At 41.9% G+C, this 23,999-nt stretch overlaps 2 protein-coding genes across 2 annotated transcripts in view; both read left to right on the forward strand.

Moving 5' to 3' along the window:
• LOC130473328 (uncharacterized) overlaps nt 1-595 on the forward strand; it is a 38,351-nt gene extending 37,756 nt beyond the window's left edge. The window contains exon 6 of the mRNA XM_056844851.1: nt 339-595. Coding sequence (XP_056700829.1) covers nt 339-595 — 257 coding nt within the window. The remainder of the gene's footprint in view (nt 1-338) is intronic.
• Nucleotides 596-19,731: 19,136 nt separating this feature from the next.
• IGFN1 (immunoglobulin like and fibronectin type III domain containing 1) overlaps nt 19,732-23,999 on the forward strand; it is a 34,720-nt gene continuing 30,452 nt past the window's right edge. The window contains exons 1-3 of the mRNA XM_056844852.1: nt 19,732-19,750; nt 21,671-21,793; nt 22,392-22,531. Coding sequence (XP_056700830.1) covers nt 19,732-19,750; nt 21,671-21,793; nt 22,392-22,531 — 282 coding nt within the window. The remainder of the gene's footprint in view (nt 19,751-21,670; nt 21,794-22,391; nt 22,532-23,999) is intronic.

Genomic DNA, 23,999 nt, shown 5'->3' on the forward strand with positions numbered 1-23,999 from the left:
TGCAAGGATAGGAAGACAATCCTGGCTCAGATGGAACTCAGCTGCTGCTAGTTTGCTTGCCAACAAGATCTTCCTCATCACACCCCCTCACCCAGTAAAGTTCAAAATCACAAAGGAACTTGGGGGAAAGTTTGGGTCTCCTGATCCCTGGGCATTCATCTTAACCACATTGAGTCATCATTTTTGCTAGGTGCCACTGGGTGATTACGAGGTTTAAAGATTCATCTAGTCATTTCCAAATGTGGCATTCTTTTTCTTCAGGATGAGCCTTTCCATGTTGCATTCTAGCATGTGTTTCCTTGTGAAGTTAATTCTGAATCGTGTTTATTCTGGAACAGGTGCTAGACTTGTGAATTCCATCACTGTTGGCCCTGATGGAAATATGGAGCCACCGGTGCTCACGTCTGTGCTTCCACATGATACTACTGGAGGCGTGTCCTTGAAGTTACAATCTGCTGTAAATATAGTTTCCCGGAGTTGTGGAGCCATTCCAGTTCTGATCTGCAAGTTGGACAGCGAAGCAGCTGAAAGGGCATGTTTGACTGGGAAACTGGAGGAAGGGGAAGGAACACAGCTTTTCTTTAAGGACATATGAAGACGCCTTGGCAAGAGCCTTACATTAGGCAGAAGAAGAATTCCACTAAGGCCACATCTTTTGGCATGACCAAGTATTGTAAGGTAGTTAGAATGTTGTACTAGGGAGACCCAAGTTCAAATCTGTTCAGCCTTGAAACTCACTGGGTGACCTTGGGTCACTCACATCCTCTCAACCTAGTCTACCTCATATTTTGTTTGTGGAGAGGAACTTAGAGGCCACAGTCTTGAGTACCACAGAAGAAGAAGAAAGATTAAAATACGATCATCATCAGTGCATATTTTGTGATTTCCACATGGCTGCCATAGCCAGTTCATGACCCTTTAAACCAGGGGTCCACAACCTTTTTGACCCTGCGGGCACCTTTGGAACTCTGACACACTGTGGTGGGCGCAGCCCCAAAATGGCTGCTGCAGCTGCTGCCAAAGCAACAGTTTTGAAAAATCTGCACAGACAATCAAATCTTCAGCAACCATTCAGAAGCTTTGCTGGGCAAAGGCTCCACCTGGCCCTGCCCACTGTCTAAAAATACTTAGCGGGTACTAGGAAAACTGTTGGCGGGCACCAAGTCTCCCATGAGCACCACATTGCAGACCCTTTAAATTAAATCCAGACACCTTTATTAGTCCATTGTTAATAGTTTTGGATTGAATCGAGTTACTAGTGAGTCACTATAAATTCTTATGGATCCTGCTATGGAATTTTGCATCATGAAATGTGTCACATTTGGACTTATCCTTTGCTTTAGTTCTGTTTTTAGATTTCTGGTTGGTTCTACACCCTAATCCTATTGTATGGTTTACTGAATGTCCTATCTATTGATTGTATTTACTCAGTCTGTGTAATCTGCCTTCAATCCAAGTGAAAAAGGTGGACTATAAATAACATAAATAAATAAAAATTATGCTCTCTTAAAAAAACACATTAAATAAACATTATTACTACAAAAAATTATGCAGTCTTAATACATTCACCAGAAACATCAGAGCTTTATGGCTATGGAGAATCTCAGCCACTATCTTATCCTGCATTTAAAAAAAAAAAATTAGCTGTGGTCTAAATGTTTTGTTGAAGGCAACAAAGTTTATTCAGACTCTATTGTCACATATTCACATTGAAAATTGAGATATTAAAATAATCAAAGTGTCATTAAGTCTTGTGGGGGGAGGGAAAAAATGGAGGTGGAAACAATGGAAGGAATAACAAGTTAGAAGTGAAGGTGCTTAGGTAGAGGAATGAAAGGTGAGACTTGGGCCTGTAATGGGAAAGGAGGAGAGAGTGTGCCATCTCCCACTCTTTGAGGAACTGATTCTATGGACAGAAATCCTTTTTAGCCTATAGTTGCTTTTGCTACACATGCTGCCAAACAGAAGGTGGCCATTTATGCATGGCTGTTTCCTCGCAGTCACCCCGCTTTGCTTTGATTATGCTTGCATTTTCTGACCATCAGAGGTTCCCTCGCTCTCCCCACATGTTTCCGCGCATTTTCCCCGTGTTTTCTGGATGCTGGCTAAACACGAATCCAGAAAACGCAGGCAAAATTCATGGGGATAGTGAGGTAACCTCTGACAGTCAGAAAATGCAAGCATAATCAAAGCAAAGCCCCAAAGTAGTCAGTGGGTGACCACGAGGAAACAGCCATGCATAAATGGCTGGTGAAGAAACTGATAAACCTGGAAAAAGATGGACTAAAGAGACTACAGACCTCAGAAAAGAAGATGTGAAATCTGGATGAGGAAAGCAGGTTTGAGGGTCTGACCCGACAAGCTTTTCTTGAGAATACTCTTGTTGCAGGCATCTCGTCACATGTCCTTTGGACTGTATACTGTTGCTGTCCCTCTCTCCAACTGTAACTACAGTACAGATGTATGTTCAGCTCCTGAAATTGCAGTTTATGTTTTTGTTCTGGGTCTTTTTTTTTTAATTGAAGTTATTTTTGATGAGGCATAAAAAATCTCACAAATGAAGTGCCAAGTGTTAACAGATTTGATGATGTGTGGACTGTATTGACTCCTCATGCAATTTTCTGTGCCATATTGCATGAAACCCAACAAAAACCTGAACACACCCTAAAAGCCATTCTCAGGTTACTGCTTATGACTTGAATCATACGTAGCCCTCCTGCCCCACCCTGTTTCCTTTGTTCTTTACCTGAGGTTGTTGCCCAGGTTGCAGTCCTCCTACAATGGGGACAGACTTTGCAGGTCAGCAGCCCAGGGGATGGTAGGGGCATGCAGTAAAGACGTCATGTGGAGAACCAGTGTGGTGTAGTGGTTAGATTGTTGGAGTAGGATCTGAGAGAACCAGGTCTGAATCCCCCCTCTACCATGGAAGCTCTGTAGGTGACTTTGGGCCAGCCACATACTCTCAGCCTAACCTATCTCACTGGGTTGTTGTGAGGATTAAGTACAGGAGAGGAGAACCATGTAAGCTGCCTTGGGTCCCCACAGGGGAGAAAGGCAGGGTATAAATGAGATCATATAAATGTGGTTTTGGCTCACCCATTTATAGCAGACAAGTCCAATAGGAGACTGCATCTGAGGGTAGAGGCATCAGCTCTTTCTGTTCTGACAGTTTTTCACTTCTGAATGCCTCCTCAAGAAAAAAACTGGTTTCCTTTGAGCTAAGATGCCCCACCTGACCCCACCTGACCCAGTGTCCCCTTGGACATTTAAGCCTGGGCAACTGCTTTAGGCAAAAAAGGAAAATGTTGGTGTAGGTGAGAGTCCCATGGTGTATAGTTTGAGCCTAAGAGCTTGTGTGATACCTGGATTTGGCCATGTGAGTACTTTGCAGGTCATCCACCCAGAGGATGGTGGTGTTGAGGGGTAGTGGTCTCGTGGTCTTGGATGCCCTATTTATAGCTGATCAGGGAAGGTGACAAAATTAAAGTAGGTGTTAGAAAGATCTTCCATTTAAAGACCAAGCAACCTCCCTACAGTATATAATAATTATTGGCAAGAGTCTGCTTTCTACTCAATAACGTTTTATTTTACTGGACATCTTTGGCTAAGAGAAGACTATCTTCCTTACAGATGTAAGTACTAAATTTTAGGCAGTTTTGTGCCGAAGTAAAAGGACACAGAAAAGTGAATGTCATTTACAGTGCCATCCTAGTTGCTAACTCAGTGTATAAAAGAGGTAGAGAAGTTATTGCCAGAAAGCCCCAGATGACCAAACTGCGACTCCATTGTGTAGCAGTCACATTAAACCAAAGTCCTTTAAGTTGCAGTACTTTGTAAGGATCTAGAGAAAAGAAATCAACATTCCAGCTTACCATGATTGAACAGCTCATCTGCACATGAGTCCAGTTCCTTGTTTTTTAGTTCAAAGCTCCCCTAAGGCACCATGATGATCTACCTTGCATGTGCACAGTTTGTGGCATTTAGGTTGGCAGCTGCCCAGGTGGCCACTTATATAGACTTGCCTGCATAAGGTGCTTCACAGAGCTATAAAAAGCAAGGGGCATCGTCCACTCACTGGAAACCTTCACCATAGCACAGAATGAGAGCCATGGGATTGCCTAGCAAATATCCCAAAATAACATCTCCCTTGAGGCATTACAGGAATGTGCATGTACAGATGATTCCAGAACCAGATAGTTCACCTACCTTTGCCATTAACAAACATCAGCTGTAAGAAAGGGAGGAAGATACCACACACTTGTAGTCACTATCTGTGAAATATTAATGTTCTGGATGTTTAAAGAATGGGGCAAGCAGCAGATGGGGAAAGGAGGTGGTGGCAGCAGTTGATTTGCCATGGGAACACATCTGCACAACATGTATGCATGTGATGGAATATATGTGAATTGTTCAGTTTGTCAGACATTCAGCAGTGCTGCTTCCAACTTGGGGATAGGCTGTGAACTGAATCCTTATGTGATTGAGTAGCCCTGGTTCCAATTGCTTGGTGTTCTACAACCATGGTAGGTGGTTTAGACACACTGAGGTAAATAGTGCCACATAGGAAATTGGGGTATGTTGGACAAACACCATATTGCCAATCTGAACTTCAAAGTACAGATCACTTGGTTGTACATTTTGCACAATAGCTACATCAGCACACAATGTTCCATTAATTTGTGAAAGCCACAGCCACCAATACTAATGCTAAGTGTTTACTCCAAGGATATTTTAATATATACATATGCAAAGATATGAAACTCCTGTATACCAAGTTAGACCACTGGTCCATCTTGTTCAATATTTCATTATAATTTTGCACCTGGAATTTTCAGGGGAGGGGGTTACTGTGATTGCTGATTTTCTGGCAGGACGTTACCAGTTTGGGATTCAAATCCATGTGGGTTTTGGGGTTCTGGAATTTTGGGACCGTTATTTACAATGGGGAACTAATTCAAGGGTCTGAAGCAGCTGTTTTTAAAGATAATGGCACCAAATTTGCGTATCTAATCTAAAGTCCCCTTAAGTTTCAAGCAGATTGAAAAAAGAGGGTTTACTTTACAAGCCCCCTAAATAGGTGTTGGAGGAGAGTTTTACAGTCCACCAAAAAAACCAATCAGTATGTTTTAGATCAAATGAAGCCTGAACTCTCCTTAGAAGCTAAAATGACCAGACAGGCTATCATATTTTGGTTACTTTAAGACAAGACTCCCTGGAAAAGACAATAAGAGAACTTGAAGGCAGCAGGAAAAGAGGAAGACCCAACATGAAATGGATTGACTCAATAAAGGAAGTCACAGCCCTCAGCTTGGAAGACCTGAGCAAGGCTGTTAATGATAGAAGGTTATTAATTCATGAGATCACCATAAGTCAGAAGCTACTTGGCATCACTTATCTCTCACATACTGAATAGGTGCCTTTTGGCACAGGCAAATTCTCTTCACTGAATCATTTGTGTGTGGGCGGGTGGGGGTGTGCCAGCCACTGGCATTAAAAAACAACACCTGACTGCATTAATTTTTTCCTACTGTTACAATGACAGAAAATATAAATTAAGTTTCCACTGAAAACTCAATGTTTGCAATCTTTCTTTGGGTTTTGTTACTTGTTTCCATTCATATAGTGAGGAATGAGGGAGGGAAGGAGAAGAATAGCTCTGCTGTTATTGCCAAAAGGGGACTTGGGGGGGGGCGTGGAGTGGGTGTTTTTTCAACCAAATGAAACAAAAATTGCAGTAAAGAGCTCCCAAGTTTCAAGCAAATTGGACCAAGATGTCTAATTCTTCAGCACCCCCCCCAAACAAGGTACCCCTGGCATTATGCTTGCAGAGTAAAATACCCCCCCCCCAAATGAGAGAGAGGGAAAGGAGCAATTTAGAACAGCAACTCCACTGGTCCCTATGCCTGGCTTACATCTTTCAGAAGCCACCTTCCCCCAGTCATTGCCTGGAAAATGTGGAGAATCAAAGAAACACAAGACGCCTGAAAGTAAGCACCTGAATGTGAAAAATGACACAGATTTTTCAGGGTGTTGTTGTTCGTAATGCCTAAGAATCCCAGATTTGTGCGACCATTCCAGAAAATCACAGTAACAACCCAAAACAGCAACGTTTGTGTATATTTCAGCTCAGGAATTCCGGAATGCTCAGCCCTACTCAATATTGCCCACTACCACTAACAGTGGTTCTCCAGGGTCTCCGGTGGGGAAAGGTGTTTCCCAGCATCTGCACCTACAACAGGATATGCCACATAACAAACGTGAGACTTTCTGCATATAAAACGTATGTTCTACCACTGAGTCATGACCCCTCCAAAGGAAGGGTTCCAGGACTGGACTATGGGGGCAGGCAATTTTATTTGACCGCTTACTGAATTTTGCCTCCATTCCCATCTCCCACCCCAAATGCAAAAAGAAAAAATGCAGACAGGGTGTGGTGTTTACATGGGGATTACAAGGCATAATGAATAAACTTTGGGAACAGATGTGAAGATAGCTGAAATAGATATCTATTTTCAGGCATTCAGAAAATTCTTCTGTCATGTTGCCTTTCACATGGGCGTGTCAATGTTCACCAAACTTTTAACAATCCCTGGGCTATGTACAAGATGATAGTAGAAAACAACAGCAACTGGAGCGATTGTCATTTTACATTTCTTTTTCACCCTTATCCTAAACATTCAGTACAGACAGCCATGATATCATAAACAAGTGAAAACAACCTCTGGTGACTCAGTCCAGGGATCTGTCAAGTTTGCAGACGCACACAGAGATCTGCTGCACCTGGAGGCTGTTCTGTTCGTGGAGTGACCTGATCCATTTGAGCTCTGCTTTGTGTATGAAGAATGCAATGAATGGGGAAGTAAAAATGCATAAATGGACACCTATGCCATAAACATTGGCATAGAAAGATCGGAGCAAAAACTGTAGCAAATGCAGTGTAAATAATGTAATTGTAAACAATGTAATTTTTCAAATAAAATGTCAAAAAATTAAAACTAAAGTCCTAATACAAAACTTACAAACAGTCCCCCATCTGTCTACTCCCATATCTCTCTGCCTCTTACTGAGAAGAAGCTTTGCCTGCCCCTGAAAGTAAATGTGGGAATCTTTTCTGAACTCATACTTCAGTCAGTGACATCAAAACAGCATTCAAACATTTAACCCACCCACGTTTTCCTTCCTAATTCAGTTTCCTTTATAAACTGTCATAAACTGTCTATACCCTTTCATGGTATAGGTTTACCATGGTGCTGAAAATTAGTTTTAAAAAATCCAAATATGAATAATTTTGCCCACTCACCTAATTTTTTTACTATCATCACAATAATGTGTGCATTTTAAATTTTTCATAAAGTCATTAGCACTTAAAGTAGAACTGTGTGCTCAATACCTTCCCCAAACTAAATCTTATTGAATCTGAAATTTTTTCTTCTGTAAAAACTATGTAGTTGTTCCCTGGGGAGATATTTAAAGGTTTTAGGAGTGGAAGGCTTTGATGGCTACAATTCAAAGAGTAAATCAGATCTGCAGAAAATTAACACTTCAGAATGATTCATGACATGTCAAAGAATTAAAGTTAATCTCAAATTTGTGCAACACTGTCTCTGGCATGGACTGGAAATATTAGGGGCTAAGAGGCAGATGCCATAAGTTTCCAATTAAAAATCATTTGGATTTATTACAGGCTAACAGCTCTGTGACAAGCTTTCACCTATGAAAGGGAGAGGGGGAGAGAGAGAGATTAAGAGAGAGAGGGGGAAAAGTGAGACGGACTGAGAGGAGAAGAGCGGGAGGCTCTCGATGACCTATTTCAGCTGTATAGTAGCGAAGTGTTGACTACAACATAGACCCTGGTGAGAAGCAGTCAAGAGAACGGGAGGAGGCAGGAGTCCCAAACAAACAGGTAAGTCACAAAGTAACTCAATGTAGATGGTTGTGATATGACAGGGGTGTCTTTTAACTGGACTCATTATGGTAATCTTTGTTTGACAGCTGGGTCACCAGCAAGCCGGGAGACTCCTCCTGAAAGCACTAGAGAGAAAAAAGAAATGGATTCTAAAATAGCCTCTTGAATAGCATCTGAATCCAGTGTGTGTGTGTTTGTGTGTTGGGAGTGGGTGTGATATGGAATGGGGTAACGGAGGCATAAGGGATGAAGGAGCTCTTTCAGGGTGGTTACTTGCTGCTATTTCTAACATTTTTTGATCAGTGTTACAGATAGCCCTGTGACTGTGTAGGAGGTCCTATATTTCTTTCTTGGGGTCCTGATAAGAGAGGATTTTCCTTGGGGAAATTTGGACTGACGAGAAGCGGAACACAAATGTCAGGGGGCTGGATTCCTCAATCCTCTGACGATTCATTGCTATCAAATATTGGCCAAGGTGACCACTTGAGAGAAATAGAAATTAACTTTTAACTCAAAATGAGAAGTGAAATAAGGAGCTTTTCCCTAGACTGCGTAGCATCAGAATGTTATTTCGGGCATAGATGTCTTATGAAATAAGGATGGATAGCTATAAAATGGAGATTTTTTTTCAAAAACGGAAACAAGTTGGCTGTCTTGCAAACGCTGAGTTTTACAAATTCTGTGTCTGTACTAGTGCACATGATTCGGTGTACTCAAGTCCCATGGAAATCAGTAGCACTCAAAACACATAAAACTGCAAGCAGATTTTCAGCCTAGATGGGCAACCATATTTGTGCCACTGTTTTCCCTCTCCAATTTCAGAGAATGTGTGAAAAGAGTTTCCTCAAAATAAAATAAAAATTCTGCGATATTGACGTTTTTGACCGAGGTGATTGCATTGTTAACCCCATGTGTGCCGCACAGCACTGCATACTAAATGTATTGAAACCCACTGTTAAATTTAGCTAGAGCGAGAAGCTGTCTGCTGAGGCGCGGTGACCATATATGGTTATACGAAGTGAGTGTCGCAGACCGGACTTTCTGTGCTCATTACGATTCAGGGAGCATTAAAATGTGTTTCTCTAGAAAAAGGAGAACAGAGGATGCATCTAGCAGGCCTTCTAAGTAGCTGCCTAGGTGGTGGGACCACGCTGGACTTTTGTTCTACCTCCATTATTTCCATGGAATAGATAGCAGAATTTGATTCCTGACCATGGAGGTAGCAAGTGGAGAGGGGAAGTCCTAAGGGCAGGGAGGGCAGGGGAGAGGTGTGAGTATCAGATTTAGAAGCAATGCATGCTCAAATCTAAATCATTTATCAAGTTGACAGACAACACTGGTCAGTCATTTAAATCATTTTTAAATGGGGGGGAATAGATGAGCTTCTATGCATCACAGTGAAGGAAGGAGCTAATTTATAGCTTGGAGGCTGCATGGTGCTGCAATGTGTACTTGAAGTGTTATATTTTAATCCCCACCGACCAGACAGACACACAGCCTTCTGCTTACCATACCAGAATAAGAACCTTTGCTGGGAAAGAGAACCCAGAATGCAGGAGATATGCTAGAATTTTAGAACTCTTTAGACATACTGCTGTTAATGTCTGGTCCATAAACTGTAATTTGGCCATCTGTGCTTCAGGAGTGCTTCTCAACTCCAGTACCTTCTTCTGGAATCAGGGTCAAAAGCATGTTGTTACCCTTGTGTAGAAAATAAACACAAAGCATAAACATTTGTTGGTTGTGACCTAAAGGCTCCCATCTGCAAGTTCCAACCATTGGGCTTGGGATCAAGTCTGGACTAGGGGGTGTGCAAAAAAAAAATTCCGGTAAATTTCGGGTTCGTCTATATTGGGCCTGATTTTTTCAGGTAAACTGAAATAAGCCAAATACCCATACTATTGAATGGGTATTCACCTTGATTTCCATGTTTCCCCCCCAAAATTGGGTACATTATAGTCTATGGAATTTATTTTCAAGGCTCTGGGGAGGGGGGCGTTTTTTGAGCTAGAGTCACCAAATTTGCAGCATAGCTGCAAGGGACTCTCCTTAGATGGACAGCAAAGTCTGGTGATGTTTGGGACAGGGGGTCCACTTTTATGGTCCCACAAAGGGGTCACCCTATTCTCCAGGCATTTGTGAGCTGAGCTGTCAATCGGTTTTCAGGTTCAGAAGGTCAGTGTTGCCGAGGACTGGCGAAAAGAGCACTTTAGCAGGCTGGTGCCTCAAAGTCTGGGGGCTCCATTCATATCTGTGGCACATAGCATGATGTCCATGCAAATTAGCTTCCACACTGAGGAAAACGGTTTAAATGCAAGAAAAATAAGGCACAGAAAACATTTCTTTTGGTGGCAAATGACATCCTGTGAACAGTCCTTTATAGTAATCAAAAATCTGATTTCAATAGATGGTCATGGTGTGGGGAAACAAAGCCACTACTTGGGGCGACCTTCAGTTTTGGAGCAGGTTTTCATGGCAGGGGGGTGATATCAGAGCAAGCCATAGTCATAACCAAGGCAGCTCTTCAGAAGGAGATTGCTCATCCGTGTGGGTGAGGAGTCTACTTCAGGAGATGGATCAGCAGCTGTTGAAACTGGTGCTTTTAGTTGGAGGGTCTATTCCTCTAGACGGGACTGAGTGAGCCCCATCTTTTAAATGCCTCTTCTGCTATCTAGATTAATCCATTGAATGGTTATGGATAGTTTGGTCTGATCAAGTTGACTCCAATTACAAAACCCCTACCTTAAAAGGTCCCCAACTATGGGGTCCTAATAAAACTAGTAAAAGGTAGAAAAATGGGAAATGACTGCCTTCTTCCGTGCATCTGAGCACAGGCAAATAGCTGAAACCCTAAAAGCTGAATATCTTTTTGGGAATCACCTATTCAGCTTTGGACAGATTCCCATGTCTTTCTATTTGGCCAAAACTAAACCCAAATATTGCTGAGGTGGCTAATTTCAGGTTTATTTTCAGTTCAAGTTTATCAATAAGCTCAGCCCTAGTCAAGTTCATTCACAGGGATTATTCCATTTCATACCACTATTTTTATGAACATGAAAACAGAAAACATGCTATATGTCATCCACATTAGGCAGTAAAGCTTTTCTAAGACAGTATCTGCTGTGATCATATGCATAATAAAAAAATGAATGTTTGTGTATAAATGTACGTTTTATACTCATTTGCAGATTTAATAGCATTATTGATTAATACATCAAAACTGAAAACTTCTTGACTGACAGTAGAATCCTAGAAAAAGTTTCTTGGGAGTGAGCCCCATTGAATAGACTTAAGTAGGTCTATTTCACTGTAAAAAATTCACTGTTTTAAGATTTCACTGTAATCCTTTAAACACTTTCTTGGGAGTATATCTTATTGAAATCATTGGGGCTTACATCTGAGTAAAAATGTCATAGGATAGGGCTCCTTGATTTCTTAATCCGATAATACCATGAGCCTTAGTATGGTCCACAGAAGAGATGATAATTATTGCTTTCACTTCCTGTATTTCTTTAAATATGTGTGTATGTGTGTGTGTGTGTGTGTGTGTGTGTGTGTGTGTGTGCTTTTCACACATACATTTAAGAGATGGTAATGTCAGCAAGGTAAATTAATATAATCAGAAGGCCTGAATCATGAAATGTTCATAGCTGTATCTTCTGTCTGGAAAAAGATATCTACTTTTCTCACACCATATTTGTATTTTAAGACAACCTGGTAGCTCCTGAGAAAACATCTCTGTCTTTTATAAGTAACTTGGAAAGAGCCCCTCAAGGTCTATAGCCGACTAACTCCACTAAAATTAAGGATTTTTTTCTTGGAACATAATACTCACAAAAGCCCCTGGTGGGACAAACACTGATCTTTAATGTTCATGGAGATGGTTATGATCATACAGAATGCTGAGTGACTTGACTGGTAGGACACAGTTAGGAATGGGGCTAGCCAGTGCTTTATTGATCTATGAACAGTTCTTTCCATGGAGAACACTGATGGCTGCCACATTTGGGTGAGCTAGTGGGAAGTGAGCAGTTACAAGTGATAGTATCCTCAGTATTAATATATAAGCATCAGGAAAATTTCACAATGAAATCAGAAGGGCCATTAAACCAAACAAAAATCAGAAAACTCAAGAAAAACAGTCTCCCATAGGAAAGGTATTCTTGCCATTTATTAAAGGAGTCACTGATAGGATGGAGAAACTTTTGAAAAAACATAACCTACAAACAGTGTTTAAACCCACCAAGAAAATACAACAAATGCTACGATCAGCAAAAGACAAAAGAGACCCCCTCACCTCTGCAGGAGTATATCGTATACCTTGCAGCTGTGGAGAAGTTTACATCGGGACCACAAAACGCAGCATACAAACAAGGATAAAAGAACATGAAAAATACTGCAGACTTGGCCAACCTGAGAAATCAGCAGTGGCTGAACATGGACTGACACAAACAGGACACAGGGTCTTATTCCAAGACACTGAAAGACTGGACAATTCTACCAACTATTTTGTCAGATTGCACAGAGAAGCCATTGAAATTCATAAACATCAGCACAACTTTAACAGAAAAGAGGAGAGTTTAAGAATGAATAAGGCTTGGCTTCCTGCCCTGAAAAACCTCCAGACAAAGACAACATTCAACAATAGCCATACAGATTAGCTTTGGATTACACACATTAACAGATCACTTCAGGATACAATGGTTCCATATTAACATACCATACCCTCATTAGCACATTATCTTGATACTTACAGGACAATACTTTTGCAGGACAATACTCAGCTCAAACCCAACCCTTTCTGACTATATATTACTCTTCCTACACCCTTGACACTGAGAGACACTGTCCTTCAGTGTTACTACTCTGAAGATGCCTGCCACAGTTGCTGGCGAAACGTCAGGAAAGAAAATTCCAAGACCACGGTTACACAACCCGGATAACCTACAAGAACCAATCTTAATACATCGTTGGGAATACATAGAAAGTGCGAACAGTGGTTTTTATAAAATTTTAAAACTCTTAATACATAGCTGCAAATACAAGTGCGGTAACCCCCTTTGGCTTTCTCACAGATGGTTTAAAGTTAGCAGGCCATGCTGGTTCCGTTTTTTTGCCTCAGGGCTGAAATGGGAGGGGGAAGGGCAGTAGAAGAAACCTTTTCGCGAGCATCTCACTGTGAGGGGAAAAAACTGTTTTAAGGACTTCTCTGGATGGCAAATCTTCTATGCCCTGCAATGCCACTGATGCCACCTGCAGTGATAGCCTCATCTCTGCATAATGAAAAAAAGCCATGCAGTCTGTGGGTAGCGTTGTATTCAAACATGCTTTTAGGATGTGATAAGCTAATTTGCTGCACAGGGTATGTGGCCTCTAAGGAAGGAAAACCTGGGAAAATTAAGACAGGGGAATATAGGGAGTCATGACAACTTCTGTTACATAGCTTGGCACCACACAATGGGTGCCTGTAACACTGGACAAAGGAAAACAGTGCTAGTTAATCCAGATAGCTGTTTTCCAGGAAATTCTTTTGGAGATTTCCCTATTGGTTGTTAACCTCTATTTGTCTGCAGTGTAAGTGCTTTCTGGAGTGATATTAAGCTAATAAGGATGATACGTTTTCCCATATATTTTCCACACACACATACCCGATGTATGATAAAATCTTGCTGCTAGTTTCAGATGATATAAATTATGAAGATACCTTGGGAAAGCTTCTCCTGAGACTGTTTAGTCATCTATCTGGCCTCACCATGTTTCTGGTGCAACCAAAGCTTTACAGTTCCATTTTGACTATAATCTCTGGAACAGCCCCTAAGTAATTTAGGCAGAAGTCTTCATACTGCTTATTAAAGAGTTTTTGCATAGCTGCAAGTAACTTAACTTAACTTAAAACCTTTAATGGCATAAGTAATATTACAATTGTTACAGAAGGTTCATAAAATATGCTGTCATTAAGATAAAAACATAGGCCAGTAAATTCCAATAATAAAATTACAAACTTTGGGCTTTTTGAACTTTCATCACATCCACTAGAAAATTGGCAACATCTACAGTAACCTCCGGATCGGAACCATTCAGTAAAAATTGACGTTTTACTTGGGTAGATAGGTGATATTTGGAAAGAAGCCAATTTTTTAACCATTTCCAACGGGGTGTTTCGTATAGAGGGCAGACAAACAGAATATGATCAATTGAGTCCAGGGAATAGGTATCACAGGGACAAATCCTTTCCTGGATTGGTATTTGTTGATACCTTCCATATAGCATCTTTGAAGGAAAGGCATTAACCCTAGCAAGAGAGAAGGCTCTGCAGAGGGATGGGATGTCCAAAGTATGAGAATCATGGGGAATATTGTCGGTTAAATTCTCGAGACCCAACATTGCTGGGGAGCAGACCAAGGGTTGAATGGGGAGTAACTTCTGATGCTCCAAATCCAACACTGTTTAACAATTTTAAAAATATGGGCCTCAGTAGTTAAAGCCAGGTCTTCCACAGAGACTCCAGATGATCTTATTTTGGACAGAATTAGACAATGCCAGGAGGTATTATGAAGTTCTTTTAGCGCATAGCTGCAAGTAGAAGTGAAGACAGCATCATATAAAATAAACTAAATCTTAGTACCATAGTCCTTGTAGTGTCCTCATTGACATGAATTGTGAAAAAGTGATGCCGTTTGGCTACACATGTAGAAGTCTAAGATTACACTCATTACAGAAACAAGACTTGGATGGGGGTTACTGCAATTCTACTGCTCAAATAATCCTGCGCTGGCTTCTGAGCAGTTGTGTATCACTGGGATTTGATACAGTGTTCTTGTTCCAGAGAAGTGTATGAGCAGTGATGAAAAAAGCCAGACTGGCACCATTCTTGTGGCCAAGGGAATATCCTAACAGTGCATTCCTGAAAGGAATGCCTGCGCTGGGCTTAGGAGGCAACCCAGCTGCATTGCCTCCTAAAGAGGTTTCGGCACCAAAAACCAGTGCAATGCCTCATAGGGTTGCATGGGAGATACACCAGCAAAAAGCTGGCGTATCTTTGCAAAAACAAAAAGGGGCGTTCCCGAGCCGAAACGGCTTAGGAGGCTGACTAACATCAGCCCCGCCCCCCGCCCGGTGCTGGAACGCCCTGGGAACTCCTCCGGCCACTGGTCAATTTAAGAGTTTTCCAAGAGTCTTCCTTTGTAAGTCTGGCGAACTGGAATCAATAGAACATGTTTTGTTCAGGTGCTAATTTTATGACGAGGCATGTCATAAACTAATCATTCTCCTACTTAGTCAAATCGCAGCTAATTTAGAGTAAGAGAGAACTAAGAGTCTCCTTTGGGAAGGAAATGCTCAGATGGTAAAACGGGTAGCTAAATTCTGTGCGGTCGCATATAAAGTCCACCACTTAAAGTGAAGTCATGGCAACTAGATTTTTAAATTTTTAAAAAAATATTCAGTGAATTTTAGTTTATTAAATATTAGTCAAGAATTTTAACCAGGTATTATCTTTTAAAAATCTATGTAATCTTTTATCTCATGTATAGGTGATACAAATGTTTTACTGGCATATGCTGTACTAATAAATCTGATTTTGATTCTGTTATCTGTGATGTGATGGAGGCTGTTATCAGGACACCTATTAAAAGCTGAGTGATCTGTATGGGGAAGGAGTTATATACTGCAAGGACCGCATGTGAGTGCAATGCCTCTGTGTACACCCTGCACTTCCCTGAAGGCTGGTTCATCGAGTTTCAGGTGCAGAAGGCGACTCTTGTTGATTTTTTCTGATATATTTGCATGGGACTTTTCAAACCTCATTCAAAGCAGTTTAAATAAAGCAGCCTCCTCCCTCCTCAATTAAAATATAATAAAATAACTGTTTTTAAATTTTAAAACAAAATTTAGCACTGAAGAGCACTGATTAACCAGGTGCCTTTTGAACAACAACAAAGGTCTTGCATCCATTCTGCTAGGTAGACTTCCTACATTATGCCGTTCCCTTTTTTAGGAGCTGCCAGTGGTATTTCATTTATGAAATTCTTTCATAATTGTTTCATGATTCTGTAATCTGCCTTGAGCCTCCTCAAGAAGGGCAGGCAATAACTGAAGTAAATAGTGAGGGTCTGCTTCTAGCCATAACCATCCCTAAAAGATGGAATACCATTTGCGTTAACTACAACAGAGTTCGGAGCTATACCTTTCATTATAGGAATGAATAACGGCCAATTTCATGGAAAGAAGAAGAATTGACTGAGAGACACCTTAGAGGTGGAGGCTAAACCTGTTCCTTGCCTACTGTGATCCCAATAATTAAGAATCTAGCCTGCTTCTGCCTGCACAGCCCCATCTTGGATTCTGCATCTTGACCACCCTAAAGCATGGTGGAATGCTAGGAAATTTTTATATAAACAGGGACCTGCAGTGAGAACTAGGGTTGCCAGCTCCAGGTTGGGAAATACCTAGAGATGTTGGGGGTGGAGCCTGAGGAGGGCGGGGTTTTGAGAGGGGAGGGACTTCAGGGCCACAGAGTCCAATTGCCAGAGCAGCCATTTTCTCCAGGGGAACTGATCTCTGTCGGCTGAAGATCAGTTGTAATAGGAGGAGATAATTACAAAGAATGCACATAGTTTGGAAGAAACAGCACATTCACTTTAAGCCTACAAACCAGGGATTTGGATTAATGTGAGGTTAAAATTGCACCTATAGCCACATATGCATTGCATGTAACTTAAGAATAACTCAAAGAACCAACCCTCACTATATATGCAGCTTGTATTGTTCACTGCAATATGTGTTCAGCGCTGAAATGTCACAGCATAGTAAGCTCACCACTTTCACCCTCTAAGCCCTGAAAATTCCCTGTGGACAGATTGCCCCATAGCCTTGCAAAGGACAATTGTAGAGCTTGGATTGTCCAGAACAGCACAGAACATAGTGTGGCAGTACACACTCCATCTGTTGTAGGGATTTGCATTCTCTTTGCGGGATTTGTGTGGAAAATCATATATATATATTTTGCACAGTTGGGATTCTCTTGGTATGCATAACCCACACACCTCTTTTTTCTGCCTGTCCCCAAACTATGATGAATTGTTTGGGAATGCAAGCTTTTGAATAGATCCCCCTGCAGGTGTTCAAAGCACTTTCTAAAAAAACTTCAAAAAGCAGGTTCCATCAAGACATGATAGCTTATGACTGATCTAGCTGATGGGTGGACTAGAAATGCAGGAAAAATACTCTGAGCATGTGATGCTAATCCATTCACAAAGACTACAAAAATATTGTATTTTATTTATTTATACCCATCTTTTCTCTCTGTTGAGGACCCAAAGTGGATTACAACGTTTTTCTTCCCTGTTCCCCTCTATCCTCACAACAACAACCCTATGAAGGAGGTTAGGCTGGGAGAGTGTGACTGATCACCTGGTGAGCTTCCATGGCAAAGTGGAGATTCAAACCTGAGACTTATATCCTAGTCTGATTCTCTAAGCTATACACCATGTTATACTCTGCATAACCTGGGACCAATTTCCAATGTAATTTTTGCGTCATTTCTGTGAAAAAAGGCATGAAAAATGACTTAAAGGAATGAAAGATACAAAAGAATAAGCCACAAAGGAACAAAAACTGGGTGAAAGAAAAAAGCAATGACTCTGAAATAAAAAATAAACAAAAACAGCCATAACCCTCTCATCCAGACTCTGACTTGTCTATCTAGTACCACCTAGTGGTTTTATCCCTTAAATACAGCAGCCAGGTCTTCTTAAAAACAGCTGGAATTACAAAACAGCTCTAAGGGCAGAGTATTCAATGAGTCTCTGTCTCGATGGAGGAGGACAAGGGGATGAAAGCAATCACTTTCTTCAGTGGCACGGCACATGCAGAGGAGGAAAGAAAAATAATTCCAACCTCTTTTCCTTTGTTACACCAGGCTTCTATTTCCCCCCCCCCGCCCCCACATAACTATTCCTTCATGGCTCTGTAAATGTGAAGGGGCTGTGGGAAGTTAGAAGGAGCTGGGGGAACAGAGAGGAATAGAGAACACCTCTGTGTTCTGTGCCTGGATTGGTAGGATACACACCAATCAGGGCCAGCATCAGCATACACCGAGGTGGGGTAGTTGCCAGGGCCCAGAGTCTCTGGCAGGGCCCATTGCTTCCGATGTCCCCTGCACACTCACTTGGAGAGCCAGTGTGGTGTAGTGGTTAAGAGCAGTGGTCTGGAGTGGTGGACTCTAATCTGGAGAACCGGGTTTGATTCCCCACTCCTCCACATGAGCGGCGGAGGCTAATCTGGTGAACTGGATTTGTTTCCCCACTCCTACACTTGAAGCCAGCTGGGTGACCTTGGGCAAGTCACACTCTCTCAGCCTCTCCTACATTACAGGGTGTCTGTTGTGGGGAGGATGCTTTGGAGGGTGGACTCTATGGCATTGTACCCCTCCGAGGTCCCTGTCCTCCCCAGGCTCCACTCCCAAATCTCCAGGAGTTTCCTAACCTGGATCTGGCAGGTTCCCATCCCCCGCCAATGTCGAACTCAGTAGTCTTGAGATGAGCTGTAATTATGAAGGATTCCCCAGGCCCCACCTAGAGGCTGGCATCCCTATCAATAGGTGAACATACTGTTTGCAAGAGTAATGATAACCCGGGAGCTGGACCTCCAGTCTGTTTGTCCACTTGTTCATCTAAGATGGCTGTTGAATGGCTTTGCAGCTGCCCAGTAGCTGTGGTGATAAATGATTTGTTTCTGTGTGATGGTGGCGCATTGTTTCCTTGCCTTGAAGTAGGTGAGATGATTCTACCTAGGGCCATGGATGGTTGGGTTAGATGATGCACAGTGCTATTCTAAGCAGAATTAAGCAGAATTACATCCTTCTAAGTCCATTGATGTCAATGGCCTTAAAAGGGTGCACCTCTGTTTAGGACTGCACAGTAAATGGTGTAAGGCGAGAACTATGTCTCCCATAAGACTATGCAAAAATGAGCATGTGCAAAACAAGGTCAGTAACACAATTTAACTGAACACCAAATGATAAGAGTTTTAAAAAATTACAATATTTATTATTGCTGGCTGATTGTATTGTTTGAATACATGAAAAAGAACATGACAAACAGGCTGTAACTGTTTACAAACAACTAAACTGATAGACCTACCCACCCCCCAACAGTGCCTTGTTCATTTCTGGCAAACAGATTGTGAGCCTAACCTTCTTGTTTTTTATTTATTGGTCATTATTTATTTAGTTACGTTATTTATAGTCCACCTTTCTCACTTGGACTCCAGGCAGATTACACAGAGTGTAATCAAATACCTATGGTGTTTGACCATCTTTAGTACAAGCTGTAATTAACAAATCAGCTACAAGCCCTAGTTTGAAAGTCTTGTTGGGTACCAACCAATAAACAGCATCCATACATCACAGCCTACCAGTCTGATGCAAGAAAGTACCATTCAGTGAATTTCATCGTCCTTGGTATTTTGGATCCCAGTAATCATCATGTGCTCTAAAATCAAGTAGCCAATCTATGCATGAATATACCTTCTACACTTTAATCTTAAATATATTTATTTGGAAGCTGGTTTCAATGGCTCTTTTTTCTCCATGTGAGTGAGTTTAGGATTGGAGCTTTAGGGTCAAAGCCTACTAAGGACTAATAATTATCTCACCACTTACTGTTGGGTGCCCATACCCTAATACCATAGGGTATTTTAAAAACAAAACCTCCCAAATTCCAATAGTAACTATTTCTCTAAAGATGCTAATGGGCCATTGTTCTTTATTTGCAGGTGGGCTTATCAGATCGTGCTTCTGAGCTCCATTTGTCTACAGAAGAGCCATGGAAGGCCAGAGAGCAGGTGAGAGACACCAACCAGAGTTAATGCTACGAATGCTGTTGTTTTTGTCCAACAGTATCTAATATGGTTTTTCTCATGAGGCTCTGCTTCTGGCCTTGAATGGCAGAAGCTGTATTTTATCTGTCACTGCCATCAGTTCTCTGGTGCATCATAAAGACTTGCTGAAGTTTAAAATTTTAAGGAACTGGTAGACATAGTTCTCACTAGAGATATGAACCCAAGCCCATGTACACCTAAGAGTTGTAGCCCTGTCAAATGCATATTTAATGTATTAAAAATAGAGCCCAATATGGCTGTTGATTCAGTAAAAACCGAACCAGAAAAATACCAAATAAATGCAAATTCAGTAAAATTCAGGTTTGGGTTTACAAGTCCACAAAGTCTGGGAGGCTGGCAAAGCAAAATTTGCCATCCCTCAAAAAGCAGGATAAAAATCCTGCTTTTTCAGGAACGTCTTTCCACAGCTCCTGGGGGGGGGGACATTTTTGCAGGTAGAGGTCCCACATTTTCAGAGTAGCTAGAAGGGACTCTCCTTGCAAGAACCCCCACGTTTGGTAAAGATTGAGTCAGGGGATCCGGAGTTATGGGGTCTGGAAGGGGTCGCCCCCATCCTCCTCCATTGAAATGCATTGGCAAAGTGGCTGTGTTTAGATGCTTTACTGTGATCTTTGCAATGTATCTCAATGGAGAAGCCGGGCTTTAAATGGTGGGAAAGTTCACCCCGTGCCTCCATAGAGATACAATGTATCCGTGGAGGCAAGGGACGAACTTTCCCACTATTTAAATATTTAATGTATCACTGATTCAAAAGGAGTTTCTCCCCAGTGTTCACTGCAGAACAGTAAAATAAGGAAGACAAGAAATTGAACTGGGCACTGATAATATACCGCCTTTTCACAGAAAACCCCTTGTAGTTCATGACTGGCTTCTGATGGTACAAAGAGTTACCTGCCACTTTTTAAAGCTTCCCTCAAGATTCTGTTCAAACTCCAAATCTTTTCCATGTAAGCACCATGGAGAAGATGGAGATTGTAATGTGGCTGGATCATGACTGGAAACAGTTCTTCCTAAAAGGGTCAGTGAGGGGGGGGGCATGTCCTCTGCCCTGTGTGTTCCTGACAGGCATGCCGCTTGTATGATATGCACACAAAAAAATCAAGCAAAAAGTAAACTGCACCTCTAACTACTAGTGGAGTTCCTTGATGCCATGGAATTTTCATGGACATCCCCAGTGCTTGTAGCACAGATGTAGAATGCTAACTATCAGAGCTGCTACAATGTGGAAAGTTGAAGGCTGGTTTTGCTCAGAGAAAAACATAAAGCAAGGCTTAGAGGTGGAGGGAGATATGGGCTGGTTGTGGGAGCGGTATGAGGAAGGCAAGAGGCATAGATGCAAGTTGCTTGGGGAGGTAAGGAATCAGAGAGACTATATGATACAGCTGTGGAAACGATTAGATTTTAATTCCATCTGTTGATTCAAAACAGCTGGACCAAAAGTGCACATGTGCATGTGCTGCCTCCTCCTTCACATGGAAGACAAAGAGAGAAGCTTCTGTGGTAACTTTAAAGGGAAGGAGAAGAAAGTGCTTATACCAGCTGTGAAGAAGGGATGGAGAGCTACTTTTCATTGCTTAGAAAGTGAATGATCACTCCCGAGTGAGCTTCTGCCCACCCCTGTGTTAATGCATATCTGTAACCCAAATACAGCCAACTGTTTACATTTTTTTGCTATAAGGATAATGTTAGAAAATTCAGTGCACCGGATTCTGTGGAAGTTCAGAGCACAACAATTCTGCAGTGGCTTTAGTCTTTGAAACCTAAGAATTTGAGAAACTGGCAGCTTTGCAAAACTGCAATTTGAGCTGTCATTCCCTTCTGAATGGATTTTCTTTTTCCTGTTCAAAATTTATTCCCTTCCAGTTAAATCTGTGATCAAGTCTTCTGTTCCTGGGGTAACCATCACACAGTTCGTTGAGGATATTCCTAAAGGGTGCAGCACTCCTGACTTTGAACGGAAGCCATTTACCTTAACATTACAGGAAGGTAAGAATCCCTGAGAAACTATTATTCCCCCTATAGCTTGTTTCAGCTCTGAGGCAGTAGTATATCTTGTAACAAATTTAATTTGAAAAGTCATTTATGGCCCAGCCAAAAGACTCAGTGTCCCAGCAAATAATATACTCCATCACCTCTGGGGCAATGGCGCACATACTGATCCTGAGCCCATCTGTGACCCTATTTTTAGTCTGCCTTTCTCACTGAGACTCAAGGTGGATTACACAGTGTAAGTCAAATACAATCAACATGATGGGACATCCAATGAACAAAGCAATAAAGTCTGGATTTCAGAAACCAGAAAATAAGCAGAAATCTGAAAATGGACTTAGAAAAAGCTTAAGTATTAACATAACATGTGAAATGATGCAGAATTACTTAGTAGGATCATGCTTACAGAAATAGACAGTATGGACTATAGACAGTGGTATAACTTTCTGCAATATGATCTGTGTTTTTTCTAATATTTTATTTCTTGTTAAATAATAGGGGTGAATTCATAGATGCCAGGCAAATTTTGTGAAGGGGGAGTCTGTTGTTCAGTTCATTTTGTTTAATTATTTGAGTTTCTTATTTCTTTTGCAAGGTAAAAATGCCATTTTCCGAGCAGTGGTCAAGGGGGAACCAAAACCAGAGGTGGTGTGGAAACGCAATAATAAGGACATTGATGATCCTCAAAAATACCAAATCAATTTCAGTCCTGCAACAAATGAGTTCATCTTGCAGGTGAGGATTAGCTACCAAGACAACCAGTTTGGGGTAATAATCAGAGTGTTGGATCCAATCTGGGAGATCCATATACAAACATCTACTTGTCATGAAACTTACTTAGGATTCTGCAACTTTGTGGTGGATGGATTCAGCAGGCAAACTTGGCTGCTGGGACTATCCGCGAGCTGAGCCTTGCCTGCTGAGTGGTGGCAGTTCTCCTAGCGCCTCATGCCTCCCTTGCTGCAGGTGTGTGGAGAAGGAGTGCAGGGTGCCCTGTACTAGACCATGCTTCACACTAGTGGCCCAACCAACAGGCAGCCAGCCAAACAATGTATTGCTCACAACAGCCTGTATTTTCGAGTGCTCCTCGGTTCACTGGGAGACCTTGGGCCACTCTTTCTCAGCCTAACTTACCTCAGAAGGCTGTGCTGAGGTTAAAATAGAAGTGGGAAGAACCATGTACAGCACCTTGAGCTACCTGGAAGGAGGACGAGATAAAAACATACAAAATGGATAATAAATAAACATCACTGTATTCACCTGCTGTTTAGTCATTAAACACAATAAAATATTGGGGACACATATCTTATGCCTAAAAAAATAACGTCTTGGGATTTCTCTGACCTTGCTAGATGAGTATTATGGCAGGTGCATTTGTTTCTAACAAAATACAGCACAACAAGTTTATTAATATTGTAGTTAAGTTTACTGTGGTTTACAGCCCATTCCAGAAGGGGGGGGGCGAAGGTCCTTAGGAGCCAGCGTGACCCCGCGCCGGTGTGGGTGCCGTCTTATCATGGAATAAGGTGGCACATACGCCGGCACAGGGGCAAACATGCTGGTGTCCGGATGCCGCTGGCCCCCGCCATCAGTGCAGCCACGCCGGCAAGGCCTTCCCAGACGGGAAAGCCAGTGGCAACATGGATGGGGGGGGGCATTTCCAGGGCATTCCTGGGGGAGGAGCTGCTGTTAGGCAGCTTCCTCACCCCTTTTGCCCCAGGAACGCCTCCTCGCGCTGTGGTGGTGCTGCACCACCTTTTTGGGTGGCACAGCCTTGTTATAGGCAATGGGGGATTCCCCCCTTTTTAGTTTTTATTTTATTTTTGAACTTCTCTTTTTGCCTCCACGGATCGGGCCCCCCTTCAGGATTGGGCTGCCCGTCAATCACTAAGCAAATGTCTCTTTCAGATTATTGTGAAGTGTGATCATTTAAGGAAGGGTAAGATCAATAAAGACAGTGTTTTAGCTCACACAAAAAAATTTTCATCTCCGAGAAAGAAGATGAAAAGAGTGAAATAGTCTTTGCTTTTGTTTGTTACTTTTCAGTATGCTTTTATTTGTCTAAAGTCGCAACACTCTTGAATCACAATAGCATATGAGATGGCAGGAAAGCAATTAAACTGATTCTCCTGAGATGGGAATCCAGCATGGGCATAGGACGTTAGGATCAAAGTGCCTTTGATATAGTGAAACAGAATTTCTT

This window comes from Euleptes europaea, chromosome 2, assembly GCF_029931775.1.
Source record: "Euleptes europaea isolate rEulEur1 chromosome 2, rEulEur1.hap1, whole genome shotgun sequence".
Classification (NCBI taxonomy): Eukaryota; Metazoa; Chordata; class Lepidosauria; order Squamata; family Sphaerodactylidae; genus Euleptes; species Euleptes europaea.